The 14187-nt window shown below is 38.5% G+C and overlaps 2 protein-coding genes across 4 annotated transcripts; both read left to right on the top strand.

Moving 5' to 3' along the window:
* Positions 1-1505: 1505 nt before the first annotated feature.
* On the top strand, positions 1506-3126 carry LOC104824974 (serine carboxypeptidase-like 18). Its single transcript, XM_010557178.2, has 8 exons — positions 1506-1545; positions 1665-1702; positions 1809-1910; positions 1994-2080; positions 2166-2246; positions 2349-2420; positions 2731-2852; positions 2982-3126. Exons 1-8 carry the CDS (start codon positions 1506-1508, stop codon positions 3097-3099), a joined length of 660 nt encoding a protein of 219 aa, XP_010555480.1. The 3' UTR covers positions 3100-3126.
* A 1479-nt stretch (positions 3127-4605) lies between these two features.
* LOC104824973 (serine carboxypeptidase-like 7) lies at positions 4606-13347 on the top strand. Of its 3 annotated transcripts, none has more exons than XM_019203921.1 (14): positions 4610-4817; positions 10774-10922; positions 11014-11090; positions 11184-11306; positions 11424-11526; positions 11621-11658; positions 11769-11870; positions 11936-12022; positions 12102-12242; positions 12319-12390; positions 12490-12608; positions 12689-12802; positions 12910-12955; positions 13034-13347. In XM_019203921.1, the coding sequence occupies exons 1-14, from the start codon at positions 4654-4656 to the stop codon at positions 13112-13114; spliced, it is 1416 nt and encodes a 471-aa protein (XP_019059466.1). In that variant the 5' UTR covers positions 4610-4653; the 3' UTR covers positions 13115-13347. The 3 variants fall into 3 exon arrangements, 2 of the variants coding, with proteins under 2 accessions (XP_019059466.1, XP_010555479.1); XM_010557177.1 differs by lacking the exon at positions 4610-4817 and adding an exon at positions 10350-10643; XR_002024592.1 differs by having other exon boundaries at positions 4606-4817; positions 12319-12409; positions 12910-13084.
* Positions 13348-14187: the final 840 nt, after the last annotated feature.

Below are 14187 nucleotides of genomic sequence, written 5' to 3'. Positions count from 1 at the left end.
GCTAGAGAATGATATCGGGTCGTGCCCAGAGACCGCCATAGATGGTCTGAGGAGAGACAGAGGTTCCATGTCTTGGAGACAGAGGAAGCGACGGCTAGGGTTTTGTCGTCCATGTAATCGGAGACGAGGCTGAGCACCTCCCACGGCGGAGACTCGCAGCCGGCGAAGATGGACTCCGGCAACGAAGTGGCATCGTGGGTTTGTCGCTGCGGTGAGTGAGCGTCGTCGAACCTGCGTTTACGTGAGAGATCCATGGCAGGTTATGGAGCAGAGGAGGATTGGCTCTTTCGATGAATCAAACGAGTGCGAGTGAGACTCTTTGAGGGATGCTTAGTCCCTTTTTATAGAGGGGCCCATCGATTCCTACACGGCGATGAAGGAGATTGACTGAAAATATGGAAACCATATCTAGAATAGGGAAAAGGAAATAAATAAGTGGAAAAGATAAATTCATTTGATTTAAATACTATCGTCGTATCATTTATAAAAACAAGCAAACGTTATCTATTAAACGAGAAAATATAAATACATCAATTTAATAAAAAAAATAATGAGAAATTTTTAACTTATACGCTTAAAATAAAACAATTGTAAATTCTCTCAAATTTCTATACGATGCGGTGATATTTTTCGACTATAAATTGGAACTTAATCCGATTTTAAAACAGAAAAAATTAATTTAATAAATTATACAAAATGAACTATGTTCTAATGTTAATTGTTAAGATAATTTTCAACTTTTTAATGATTTTTTAACGAAAAAGTATAAATATAAATATGATGTGATTTTGTATAATTTAAAAAAAAAGTTACATAAAAATTCCCAAATTCTTATATATTTACAACCAATAAAATATACTCAATTTTAAATATAACATTTGTGCACAATTTTATTATAAAGATCATTGTTTATAATATTTATATAAATTTTAAATATTATAATATGATAAATTTAAATAAAATTATATTTTTTTTTATTTTAAAAATTCTATAATTTAAATATATTTTTGTATTCAAATTTTATATATTTTTTTTAATAAATGTAAAACATTATATTTGTTTTTGAGTAATTTAGATAGATGATGACTAAATAATAGTTGATGATTTTTATAACAAAATTTAAAGTGAAAGATTGATTTGAAACAATTTATATAGGTTATGATATAAGGTTTGAAGTAGAAGTTTTTTTTTTTTAAATTTATCTAATGTATTCCCCAAATAAAAAATTCATCCCAAATCAACACCCTAAACAAAACGCGTCAATCTAGCGTTCAATACACTGACGTCAAACATTTTTTTTTATGCCACCTCAGTTAAATAATGCATGACATGGCAAATATTTTTTTTACAAGTCGTCAATTTCTTGGCAAATAATGCATGACATGTAACACATGAATTAAAACCGGTTTTAAACAGATTAAACTCTAAATTGTAACCGATAAAAAATTTCTTGACCACTAAGCAACCGATCACTCTCTGCCTTGTGGGAGAAGAAAACGCTCGAGATGAAAGTGGTGCCCCCTGCTGTTTTGTTCATCTCCGAAGGTATATACATATATATATATATATAATTGTTTCTTGATATTTTCATTAAACTTTTCTAATGTATATATATCTCCCAAACTATATATGGATTCGAATCATTATTTGGATGTGAAATGTAGGAAACGACCAAGGGGTCGAGCCTCGAGTGAATCTCAAGGTACGAGAATATATATCAAAGTTTTGTTCCCAAAAATGAATGCCGAAAAGACACAACATAGTGTTGATTTGTGGATTGATGGCTCGTATCGTACCGTCATGTATAGGGTTACGTTTTAGGCAATCCCCTTACCGACGAAGAGGCGGATAACGACGCTGGGATTCCATACGCTCATCGAATGGGGATTATTTCCGACGAGATCTACGAGGTAAAACTGCAAAAACACTATATACACATATGAATATCTATATATATGTATATACTCACATTCCATTCATAGAAACTCTGCAGTCATTGGTGACTAGCTGCAAAGGGAAGTATTTTCTTGTGGAACCGAGCAACATAGAATGCGCGAGAGCTCTTGAACGTTTCGACGAGGCAAGTTTTTTCGCTTTTGAGGTCGAAAATCTTTGTTCAGAGAGCTAAGTCATTACAAAACACGGTTGGTTTTTTCTATGATCAGTGCACTAAAGACATAAACGGAGCACTCATCACTGCAGATAAATGCCATCCCGATCTTCCTTATCCAGGACCCGAGTGCCAGGTTCATCATTTTTTTTTTTTAATCTGTCCTTACCTTTTTTTTTCTTCTTTAATCTATTTGCGCATAGCAACACAACACAATGGTTGTTTCTTTTTCGGACAGACCTATTTTTACACGCTGTCTTATTACTGGTCCAACGATGAATCCGTCCGGACAACGCTCGGCATAAGAAAGGTATGTGACTTTCGGTTTTTTCTTATACGATTTGCGGAATAATATATTGTATTACCCAACCACCTTGGGTGATCTAGCGGTAAGAGAACATACAAAATATGCTCTTACCTCGGATTCAAATCTAAGCGTAGGGATAGTCATTCACCCGAAATTCTCCGCTCTTCTGAGAGATGTAGTTGGACCAAAGCTCCGATAAATTTTCGAATTATCAAAAAAATATCTTGTATTTTTTCCATTGAACGATATATATATATATATATATACATACACACGCATATCCATATGCAAGAGTTTTGAGTTATGAAAACAGGGGACGATTGGGAAATGGGATAGATGCAATCGTGAAGAAATACCATACGAGGAAGATATCGATAGCGCACTCCCTTACCACGTTAACCTCAGCAATAGAGGCTATCGTTCTCTCGTTTACAGGTAATGTAATATATCTGAATTCTTGTCTAAAAGTGATCGCGGGTTTCCGCGTTTCGTTATATACATTGATGATAACGTTGGTTGCGTTTACATTTGCTTCTGCCGTTGCGATTGCGATTGCGATTATAGCGGCGATCACGATATAATTGTGTCGTACGTTGCGACACAAGCATGGATAAAAGCATTGGGTTATCCAGTTGTTGATGAGTGGAGGCCGTGGATGGATAATCGACAAATTCAAGGGTGATTATTTTTAATTCCCTATTTTGCATCCGACATTATATATATATATATATATAAAATTAACCATTTTACCGGTATACTAAATATAGTAAATAAAAATCAATGTCATTCAAGGACTTAGTTTTGTTTTAAATTCACCTTTTAAAAAAGAATATGAATTTTACTAAAACGTTTCTTTCTGAATTTTTTATGATTTTATTGGTATACAAGAAATTATAAAATCCCAATTTTGTGATAGTCTGATTTGTATTTTTTGTTACTATGCAAATTTTTTAACTTACTTCGTCACGTGGTTAAAATACGAACACATTAATTTACACATACTCATTAATTGTTTCCTCGCCTGTATCAATCGAAGAACACGTCCGATCACGAAAGGGAGGAAGAATCCCTCACCCTCTACACGTATCCACACCTCGAGATCAATTCCAACGATTGAAACTTGTCTGCTAGGACCCGAATCTGCTATTCGGTATATTTCCCAACCATATTTTTAATTTTTTTTAAAATTTGTAACTGTATCACATTTCCAATTAACTTTTTTTTATATATATCCATCTGAAAATGCATTTTCTAACCTTTTTTTTAATTAATTTGCTTTCTACTAATTGTTTTTGAATTTCTGTAGGGAGGAGGACACACAGCAGAGTACAAACGTAAACCGTATTACGTCATGTTCAAACGGTGGATTGATGGTGAACATTTATAAGCATGCTGCATGACGATCAAATCATACGGACCAAATCTTATGCTATTAGTTTGATTTATGATATTAATTGAAATAATAAAAATAATAATTATTGTCACGGTTGTATCCGTCATTGGTTTATACAAAACCCAATCCCACATCACAGTAAAATGTTTCGGTTTCTTAACGATGACAGAGATTCCCGATGTAATTGAACTCCGAAACGCAGATCAAAGGAAGAATAATGGCAGAACTCAATCGTTGGTCTTTGCAATGTATCACCACATGTTCCTCTTAAAAACACTTGATGAATTCAGACAGTCGTGTTCATTGTACTTGTGTGCGCATGTCGGCGTGGAAAAGAAACCCTTCTCCTCTAAATCTTACGTCCCTTCTCTCTTCTTACCAATCTATAACTCAGATTTATATATATATATATATATATATGGAATTTACCTTGTTTCATATGATTCTTTTCCCAAGTTTAAAGCAGAAAATGTAATGTTATCGAGGGTTTCTGGTTGTTTCAATCCGGGTTCGAGTTTCCAAGTAAAGGATATTTTTTTGTCAAGTTAGGTCGAATACAGGTGAATTTCTGAATTATAAAAAAACAAAAAACAAAAAAAAAACAAGGAGGAAACAGAGCAAGTGGAAGATACTGCGGAAGAAGAAGGCAGATCAGAGAAACAGAACAGGACAAAAGTATCATCAGTTTCGCGTTCTCAGGCGCGGGATGGCACGTGGAAGATTCGGTGACACGTGTGGAAACTGAAGAATTCTTCTACTCATTGAAAAAACATTTCGTCTGTTGCATCGCATCATTGCATGTGGTTCCGTTCCTTCTTTACGATACTTAATTCTAGATTTGAGATGACAAACATTCCCAGCTCGGGAACCGCATCCGAAAGAATGAAGAACTTGTGTTTTTTACGGGTAATTTCCTTGCTGCTTCTCCTCCGACTCGGTGACTCTGGCTCGACCGTGAGGCGTCTTCCCGGTTTCCAAGGTCCTCTTCCTTTCGAGCTCGAAACAGGGTCAGTGTCCTTTCTTGATTTCCCGACGTGGGGTTCTCTCGAATCCGATCCAACATTGTCGGATCTTCGATCTGTAACTGTAATAACCGAACCATGGATCTGTTTGGCGCAGTTATGTCGGCGTTGGCGAGGCGGATGAAGCGCAGCTTTTCTACTACTTCGTGAAGTCCGAGAGAAATCCAAGAGAAGACCCTCTAATGGTGTGGTTAAGCGGAGGGCCCGGCTGCACCTCGCTATCCGGCCTTGCTTACGAGATCGGTAACTCCAATGATTATTAGAAGAGATCGACCGTTCGTTGTTGTTATTATTATTGATCATTTATTTCAAGTTCAAAAATGTTTAAAGGAAAAATATATATATTTTTTTAAGAAAAATCAAACGGAACCTAAATAAAAAATAATTTTAGAAATCCAAGAGAAGACCCTCTAATGGTGTGGTTAAGCGGAGGGCCCGGCTGCACCTCGCTATCCGGCCTTGCTTACGAGATCGGTAACTCCAATGATTATTAGAAGAGATCGACCGTTCGTTGTTGTTATTATTATTGATCATTTATTTCAAGTTCAAAAATGTTTAAAGGAAAAATATATATATATTTTTAAGAAAAATCAAACGGAACCTAAATAAAAAATAATTTTTATAGAACCGAATGATTCGAGTCGAACAATTACCAAGCTTAACCAAATACCGAAACGCTCACGCCTAATCAAATTTACCCTTTAGGTAAATGTGGATTCTCCATAAATTTTCAAGTTTATATGAACTTGAACTAATCATGCAAAACAGGAGGATGGATGCTTCTTTAGCTGCAGACACATGCATGATCGTTTCCTAACATTTAACACCGCATTTTAGAAAATGCGAAGATCCATTATACAGTCTTGAAGATTGGAAACCATTTGCTAGTTTTATCGGTAAATATCAATGGTAAAATCCCTGTCGATTTTTACAGTTTCTTGAAAGTTAAAAAATAAAATACCGCAGGTCCCGTGACTTTCAAGGTCGAAGAATACAACGGGAGTGTGCCAAAGTTGGTCTCGACAACGTATTCATGGACAAAGGTTTGATGATCGGTTCCTGTCATGAACTTGAATACGACGTCAAGTTTCGATTCTGAATTCGAAATTTTGATATACAATAGGTTGCTAGCATAATATTTTTGGACCAACCCGTGGGATCTGGGTTCTCATATGCCAGAACTCCCCTCGGTAATCATCCCAGCGACACGAAAGAGGCAAAGTACGTGAATCAGTTTCTTAGGAAGGTAATCACAGACATGCATGTTTACGTAGGGCGAAGAATACAACGGGAGTGTGCCAAAGTTGGTCTCGACAACGTATTCATGGACAAAGGTTTGATGATCGATTCCTGTCATGAACTTGAATACGACGTCAAGTTTCGATTCTGAATTCGAAATTCTGATATACAATAGGTTGCTAGCATAATATTTTTGGACCAACCCGTGGGATCCGGGTTCTCGTACGCGAGAACTCCCCTCGGTAATCATCCCAGCGACACGAAAGAGGCAAAGTACGTGAATCAGTTTCTTAGGAAGGTAATCACAGACATGCATGTTTACGTATATATTCGGAAATCTTTCCCATGCATTTTGCTTTTGATGCCTCCCTTTTCTTGACATTCATCGGTTTTCTGTTTCAGTGGCTCCTTGATCATCAAGAGTTCATGTCGAATCATTTTTACATCGCTGGAGATTCTTACTCCGGAATTGTTATCCCCGCTACCGTTCAAGAGATCTCTATAGGTGTATATATATATATATATATGCCTTCTTTGATCCATCTTTCGAACGTATAAGGGTAATATTGTAATTTTAAATAAGGTTTAACCTCGAGTTTCCTACGTGTTGTGTCGGTAATCATCCCAGCGACACGAAAGAGGCAAAGTACGTGAATCAGTTTCTTAGGAAGGTAATCACAGACATGCATGTTTACGTATATATTCGGAAATCTTTCCCGGCCCATGCATTTTGCTTTTGATGCCTCCCTTTTCTTGACATTCATCGGTTTTCTGTTTCAGTGGCTCCTTGATCATCAAGAGTTCATGTCGAATCATTTTTACATCGCTGGAGATTCTTACTCCGGAATTGTTATCCCCGCTACCGTTCAAGAGATCTCTATAGGTATATATATACATATATATGCCTTCTTTGATCGGTCTTTCGAATGTATAAGGGTAATATTGTAATTTTAAATAAGGTTTAACCTCGAGTTTCCTACGTGTTGTATCTATTATATCACAATGCAGGAAATGAGCATGGCTCGGAACCCCCTATAAATCTTCAGGTTCGTTGATATAGTCATCAATGTACATATTATCTTGACGACTAATTAAGTTTCATTATACGTTTTCTCTTAAAATATCCGGATTCCATTAGGGTTATGTGCTCGGGAACCCTTTCACTAATGCCAGGATCGATTTCAACTCACGTGTTCCATTCGCTCGTGGAATGGGACTGATCTCCGACGAGCTCTACGAGGTTACAAATCAAGAACCGATCGATATCTCTCTTCTTGTTTTCGACTTATTTAGTAAGTCCGTAAATCGTTTTTTTGTCAGTCGTTGAAGACATCTTGTCATGAGGATTATATAGACGTGGACCCGAACAACTTAGAGTGCTCGAGATGCATGAAACGTTATCATGAGGTCAGAATCTGCCGTTTAAATTCGAGGTTTTGATCGGAACTTATCAATCTGATGCAGACTTTGTGATTCATTTTCAGTGTGTTTCAGGGATCAACAAAGCACTTATTCAGAGTCTATCTTGCAATGTTTCGATCCCGAAGCCGTCTTCCTCGGAGTATACACGAAAGCGATACCTTGGAGATTTCCCCGACACCGATCTCTCTTTCACGCCTTCTAGCTGCTATGTAATGGCATTTTCTACATTCGTCTTTTACTCATACATCCCACATCCCATTTAATTAGATGGATGTTCATAACGCGTTTCTACACGGTGACTTGCGTGAAGAAGTTTACATGCGCATGCCACCGGGTTTCGAGTCTCCAGAACACGGTTACGCATGCCGCCTCCGTAAATCCCTGTATGGTTTGCGTCAAGCTCCACGTTGTTGGTTCGAAAAGCTCCGCTCGGCCCTTATAAGGTACGGGTTTGTTCAGTCCCAATCGGATCACTCGTTGTTTACTTTCCGCAAAGGTTCCGTACACTTGTGTGTTCTAGTCTATGTGGACGACTTGATCATCTCAGGGAACTCGTCTATTGCTCTACATGCCTTCAAGTCGTATCTTGGTTCGTGTTTTCGTATGAAGGACTTGGGTACGCTTAAATATTTCCTTGGACTTGAGGTCGCTCGCAGCAAGACCGGTATTTATATCTGTCAGCGGAAGTATGCTCTCGACATTATCTCCGAGGTTGGGTTACTAGGTTGCAAGCCGGCCCATTTTCCATTGGATCAAAACCACCGTCTTTCGTTGTCCGATAGTCCTCTTCTCACCGATGCCGGGAAATATCGCCGTCTCGTGGGTCGCCTCATTTACCTAACTGTTACTCGCCCGGAGCTCGCTTATTCTGTTCACATTCTATCACAGTTTATGCACACGCCTCGACAGGACCATTGGGACGCTGCCATGCATGTCGTTCGTTATTTAAAACGAGACCCGGGTCAAGGAGTTCTCTTTCGATCTGATTGCGATCTTCGTCTCCGTGGCTGGTGTGATGCAGACTACGCCGGTTGCCCCCTCACCCGCAAATCCGTTAGTGGGTGGTTCGTCCAACTCGGATCCTCCCCAATTTCATAGAAGACTAAGAAGCAATCCATTCCGTCGTTGTCCTCGGCAGAATCCGAATATCGCGCCATGCGTCTCACCACTTGCGAACTTCTCTGGATCAAGAGCCTTCTATCTACTCTCGGTGTGGACCATTCCTCACCAATGTTGCTGTTTTGTGATAGTCAAGCCGCTCTCCATATCGCATCCAACGATGCTTACCACGAACGCACGAAACATATTGAGGTGGACTGCCATTTTCTTCGACATCACCTCGATCATGGAAACATTCTTCCGCGTCATGTGTCAACACGGGAACAACTGGCGGATATTTTCACCAAAGCGTTAGGGAAAAAGGAATTTGCTTGGTTTCTTGGCAAGTTGGGATTGCATAATTTGCACTCACCAACTTGAGGGGTATTGGCTGAGATTATTCAGCGTATATACATTGTATATTTAGTTATATTATTAGATAGACTTTCACTGGTTTTAGGAGAGATCTCCTCCGCTAGTTACTAGGTTTCCCCAAAAAAAAAAAAAAAAAAAAAAAATCGATTGGCAACGTAATTTGCTAAACGCATAATCACTACATAAAATTCGTGGTCGATTTTGTTCATGCTAACGAATTTTAAACATAAATTAAATTTGGATTTATATATAGTTTTTCCTAATTTATATGTTGGTGCCAAATGTGGAGCGTATTTAAATGCAAAGGTTTTATAAACTCAGTGTTTGTCATATGATATCTTGCAAATTGATTAAATTTACGTTACCAAAGAACATGATTAAATTTACACATTATGGTACACTTTGTTATTTCATATGCAATTACTAGAAAATTACACAATTATGGTCGCATACATATATACACGCACATATTTTGTTTTGGATTTAGAGTTGTAATCAATTGGGTTATAGTGGTTTAAAGACATGAAATAATTAGTAACATTTAGAAATTCGAAAATAAACTTTTTTTTGGTGAAAATAAGTTTATAAAATTTAGAGAATTGAATGCAGTAAATTAAGATGAATGATAGAAATAAAAACAAATTCAATGTACATGGCATAAATTTATAGATTTAAGAAATTAGAATTGAATTTAGTGGACCACCACTGATTATCAATTATTTTTTTTTGTCTTTTAATGTGCATCCATACAGATCAAACACGTTTGACATGCAGTAGACCCATCTAACGTCCGATAGCACATGGAAGTACATATAAATCAAGATTCTGTATTCTTTTTTTTTTACACAACGGGAGAGTTTTTTTTTCCTCCTAAATTGCATTTGCAATATAATAAAATTTTAGATTTAATTTTTGAAAAATAGGTCAAAGCAATACATAATATTAATATCGTAAATTAAAACTTTTATCGATAACATGTTATCTTTTCAGTTGGTAATCAATGGATGGGTATTCACCCTGGGTTTAAATCCAAACGTAGAGAGAGACATTCACCTGGACTTCTCCGGTCATATGGGAGATGTAATCGGATCAAAGGTCTGATAAACTTCCGGATTATTAAAAAAAAACAATGTCGGCAGAGAGAAACAAAAATTAAAAAGATTTGGCAAAATAAGAAATCCCTAATTTCATGGTCGAATCCATATTAATCTCGTTAATTATTTTTGGATCTTCGATTTTTAGATACATATTTCATAACGCGACTATTTGAATTCAAAGTATGTTTTTTTTATTATTATTCAAATTTATTTTTTAGTGCTCATAAATTCGTCATCGCAAATGAAGAAGTACCATAGAGAAAAGTCACGCATTCATAATTTTTTTTAAAAAAAAGACAAAGACAGAGAAAATACCAACAGGCAATAATGGCAAGAGCGGACAAGTGGTTCACGTAACATGCCCCTCTGCGTTTTACTATTTTCGTCGCTCTGCTTTTGCAAAAAACAAAGAAAGTTTTTGTCGTCCGAAATTGAATCCGCGGAAAATGGAAAGTCCGTATATTTTCTCCGTACTGAATTCAATTTTGCTGCTTGTGATGATTCGCCACGTCGGTTCGGGTTCGGTCGTCAAGTCTCTTCCCGGTTTCGAAGGTCCTCTGCCTTTCGAGCTCGAAACAGGGTAATGGATTGTCCGTAATGGGTTTTTTCCCCCTCTTAATCCGATCATAATATTGATTAAGATCAGTGATTAATGGTTATTAAAACCGGTTTAAATCAATAATCATATTATATGCGTTCTTGGTGTATAGATACGTTGGCGTTGGCGGCGAGGCAGAGGAAGTGCAGCTTTTCTACTACTTCGTAAAGTCCGAGACGAACCCTGAAGAAGACCCTCTTCTGGTCTGGTTAAGCGGAGGGCCCGGTTGCACTTCCTTGTCCGGCTTAGCCTACGAAATCGGTATTCGAACGAATAAAAAATCGAAACTTTGGTATCGGGTTTTAACTGATTCGGTCCGGTTTTCGACGGTTTGTCTGCGATAAATCCTCAGGTCCACTGGCTTTCAAGGTCGACGATTACGATGGAGGTGTGCCCTCTTTGGCGTCTACATCGTATTCATGGACTAAGGTGAGATAGCTATTCATAGGATCGATCAAGCGTTGATCACAAATGGGTTCGTCCTTGGATTTCGATTTCGATTTCGGTTATTTTGGTTACCAGATCGCTAGTATAATATTTTTGGACCAACCTGTCGGAACTGGTTTCTCCTACTCAAGAACTCCTCCTGCTAATACACCTAGTGACACGAGACAAGCCGAGCAGGTTCACGAATTTGTTCGAAAGGTAAAGCATGAAAAAAACTCAAAGTTTCTCGAGGCATTCGTTCGAATTCTCGTATACGCAATGGCGTCGTGACTCATAACGGTTCGTTATTTCGGGATCTGTTTGGATTTCTTGCAGTGGCTAGTTGATCATCCGGAGTTTGTCTCCAATCCATTCTATGTCGGAGGAGATTCTTACTCGGGTATCATCGTACCCGCGATTGTCCAACAAGTCTCAAAAGGTATATATTTGCGGGTTTCGACCCTATGAACATCTGTCTTCTTTGATTGTATTCTTTCCTATGTCATAACAATATTTACATTCACGACATGCAGGAAATGAACAAGGCTTAGTACCTCTGATAAATATTGAGGTTTATCGATATCGATTTGTCGAGTTTTTACAGACGTATATTGATGAACATGATCAAGAAATAAGAAGTTTCTTCTTTTTTTTTTCCTCCCGAAATGCGACCGATATTAGGGATATGTTCTCGGAAACCCTTCAACCGACGATAGTTTTGATCACAACTACCGAATTCCATATGCTCATGGAATGGGACTGATCTCAGACGAGCTCTACGAGGTAAAGAATCTTATCGTCCTTTCGTTCTTGGGTATGGAATCTGTCCGAACCTCGTCTTTTTGCAGTCGTTGAAGAGATGCTGCGGAGGAAATTACAACAATGTCGATCCTAAAAACTCGGAATGCTTGAGATTCCTCCGAGATTACGATAAGGTATATTCTATGAGACTAGGTAACGAGCAATTTAAATGGAAAAGTGCATCGTTATGTAGAAATTTATGGTTCATTACAGTGCGTCTCGAGGATAAATGAGGCGTTTATTTTGACTCCGTTGTGCGAGTTCGCGTCCCCGAGGCCGAATCTACCAGAGAGAAGAAGATACCTCAAAGGACTTGTAAACGCAACTCTTTCGGCCCCGTCTTCTGATTGCTACGTAAGAAATCTTTCTTGCTCTTAGCCCGCGATTTTGATTTGAATGTGAACGTTATTGCTTTCGCCTTCGCGTTCAGACATATCGGTATTTGTTGTCTTCGTATTGGGCTAACAACGAGACGGTGCGTAGGGCACTTCACGTGGTGAAGGTATATGCACAATCAAGAGGTTTGGTTTCACTATCGATATCGTTAAGTGACGATCAAAGAATATCGACAAACTAAGGTTTGGAGAATTTTCGGATACAGGGAAGTGTCGGAAAATGGGTGAGATGCAATCAGGACATGCCTTATGACAAAGATATCGAAAGCAGTATACCTTACCATGTAAACAACAGTATCAAAGGATACCGGTCGCTGGTTTTCAGGTTAGATTCGCTCTCGCTCGTTCTCGGGAATTGATTTTTCGTTTCTTTTACGGGATTCGGGTGATATGTTCTGCAAACAGCGGCGATCACGATCTCTTTGTGCCATTCCTCGGGACTCAAGCTTGGATAAGATCTCTCAACTATTCCGTGGTTGATGACTGGAGGCCATGGATGATAACCGACCAAGTCGCGGGGTAAAAAAAAACCCTATCGTCTCTCGTTCGTCATTTCGATTTCGTGAACCGTACGTACTTCAAGCCGTTAATTTCTCTCTCGGACCGTCTTTTTTCCCCGGGGGCAGATACACGAGGACTTACGCCAACGAGATGACATTCGCCACCATCAAAGCAAGTCTTTCTCACCATTGATTCTCCTTTGGGTCTCCTTCTGGATCCGAAGCTTCTTGAAATGTTTTGTCTTTGTAGGGTTGCGGCCACACCGTGGAGTACAAACCAGAGGAAGGGTATGTCATGTTTCAAAGGTGGATAACTCGACAGCCTCTGTAATAAACCTCTCGTCTATGCCCAAACTTACATGGATCAGCGCGGAGAGAGGGAGAAAAAGAAGCAGTTATCTTCAATGTCTGTCAATTGGAAGCCGAAGCATTCAAAGTAATGAGACACGACCGTGTTTTGTTTTGTTTTCGTGCTAGTTCGATATGTACACCTTGACCAGAAAAACAAAACAAAAGAGACGAAAATAAATAATGGCAATACTAATAACAGTAGAGTGTATGCAACACCGGTACCATGCGTATATCCTATATATATTCGGGTACCCGAAATCGAGGATAAAGGAGGCGAGGATCGATCGATAATGAGATATTCGGGGATTGAGACGAAAATCGACAGAATTCCGAGCCGAGAACGGCATAGTGAGATTGACCCAAAACCTTTTGCTTATAGATCGAGTCCAGAACAAAGAAGCGAGCAAAATTTGCAATTCATATAATTTTATGGGAGAATATATAACGTATCAAATATTCAATTATATCAAAATTTGGAAATCAAATACTGAACTTTTTAATTGATAGATGTTGAAGCAAGGGAAGTGCATATTCAGCATCTAGAAGATCAAACAAGAAAATGGAAATGTGGAGCTAAGCATGGAAAGCACATAAGGAAAGAAAATGGAAAACGGAAAGAAGGCAGCTACATTCAAGAAGAAAAGGAAGAATGTTTATGAAGAGGATATTCGATGAATCAAAGAAGAAAGGCGTATATATGCAAGGAACGAGACATTAGGATGGTTGTCGAGATTGTCAAGAAAAAGGGTTTTTGAGAGAGACATTGAAAAAGATCTTTTGTAAGGGAAACACCGGTGAGTGAGAACTGAGAGAAGGTGAGATCGACTTGAGGGGGAGCCTTGAAATTACAGGCGAACCGCTCCGTGCCTAGACGAGTTCTAGGGTGACACGTGGTGTGCGCTGTGCACAGTGTGTCTTTGGGCTGGTAGAATTTCTTGTGATACTAAGTTTCATTCAGGGGGAGTGAAATTGGTGAGGGTTGAGTACTACTTGGAAAGTACTGAAGTGTATTTGACTCGTATCAAAGAAATAGAATCAGTTTTGGTATTTCTG

The sequence above is a fragment of the Tarenaya hassleriana genome, unplaced genomic scaffold (genome assembly GCF_000463585.1).
Source record: "Tarenaya hassleriana unplaced genomic scaffold, ASM46358v1 Cleome42, whole genome shotgun sequence".
Taxonomy (NCBI): domain Eukaryota; kingdom Viridiplantae; phylum Streptophyta; class Magnoliopsida; order Brassicales; family Cleomaceae; genus Tarenaya; species Tarenaya hassleriana.
Note: the sequence above shows the minus strand (reverse complement) of the source record. Positions and strands in the feature narration are given on the sequence as shown.

Coding starts and splice junctions, on each gene's coding strand:
- LOC104824973 (XM_019203921.1), top strand. CDS start 4,654: ATGACAAACATTCCCAGCTCGGGAACCGCATCCGAAAGAATGAAGAAC. Junction 11,871..11,935: donor TCTCAGACGAGCTCTACGAG/GTAAAGAATCTT, acceptor GTCTTTTTGCAG/TCGTTGAAGAGATGCTGCGG. Junction 12,023..12,101: donor TCCTCCGAGATTACGATAAG/GTATATTCTATG, acceptor GGTTCATTACAG/TGCGTCTCGAGGATAAATGA.
- LOC104824974 (XM_010557178.2), top strand. CDS start 1,506: ATGAAAGTGGTGCCCCCTGCTGTTTTGTTCATCTCCGAAG. Junction 1,911..1,993: donor TTTCCGACGAGATCTACGAG/GTAAAACTGCAA, acceptor GAAACTCTGCAG/TCATTGGTGACTAGCTGCAA. Junction 2,247..2,348: donor ATCCAGGACCCGAGTGCCAG/GTTCATCATTTT, acceptor TTTTTCGGACAG/ACCTATTTTTACACGCTGTC.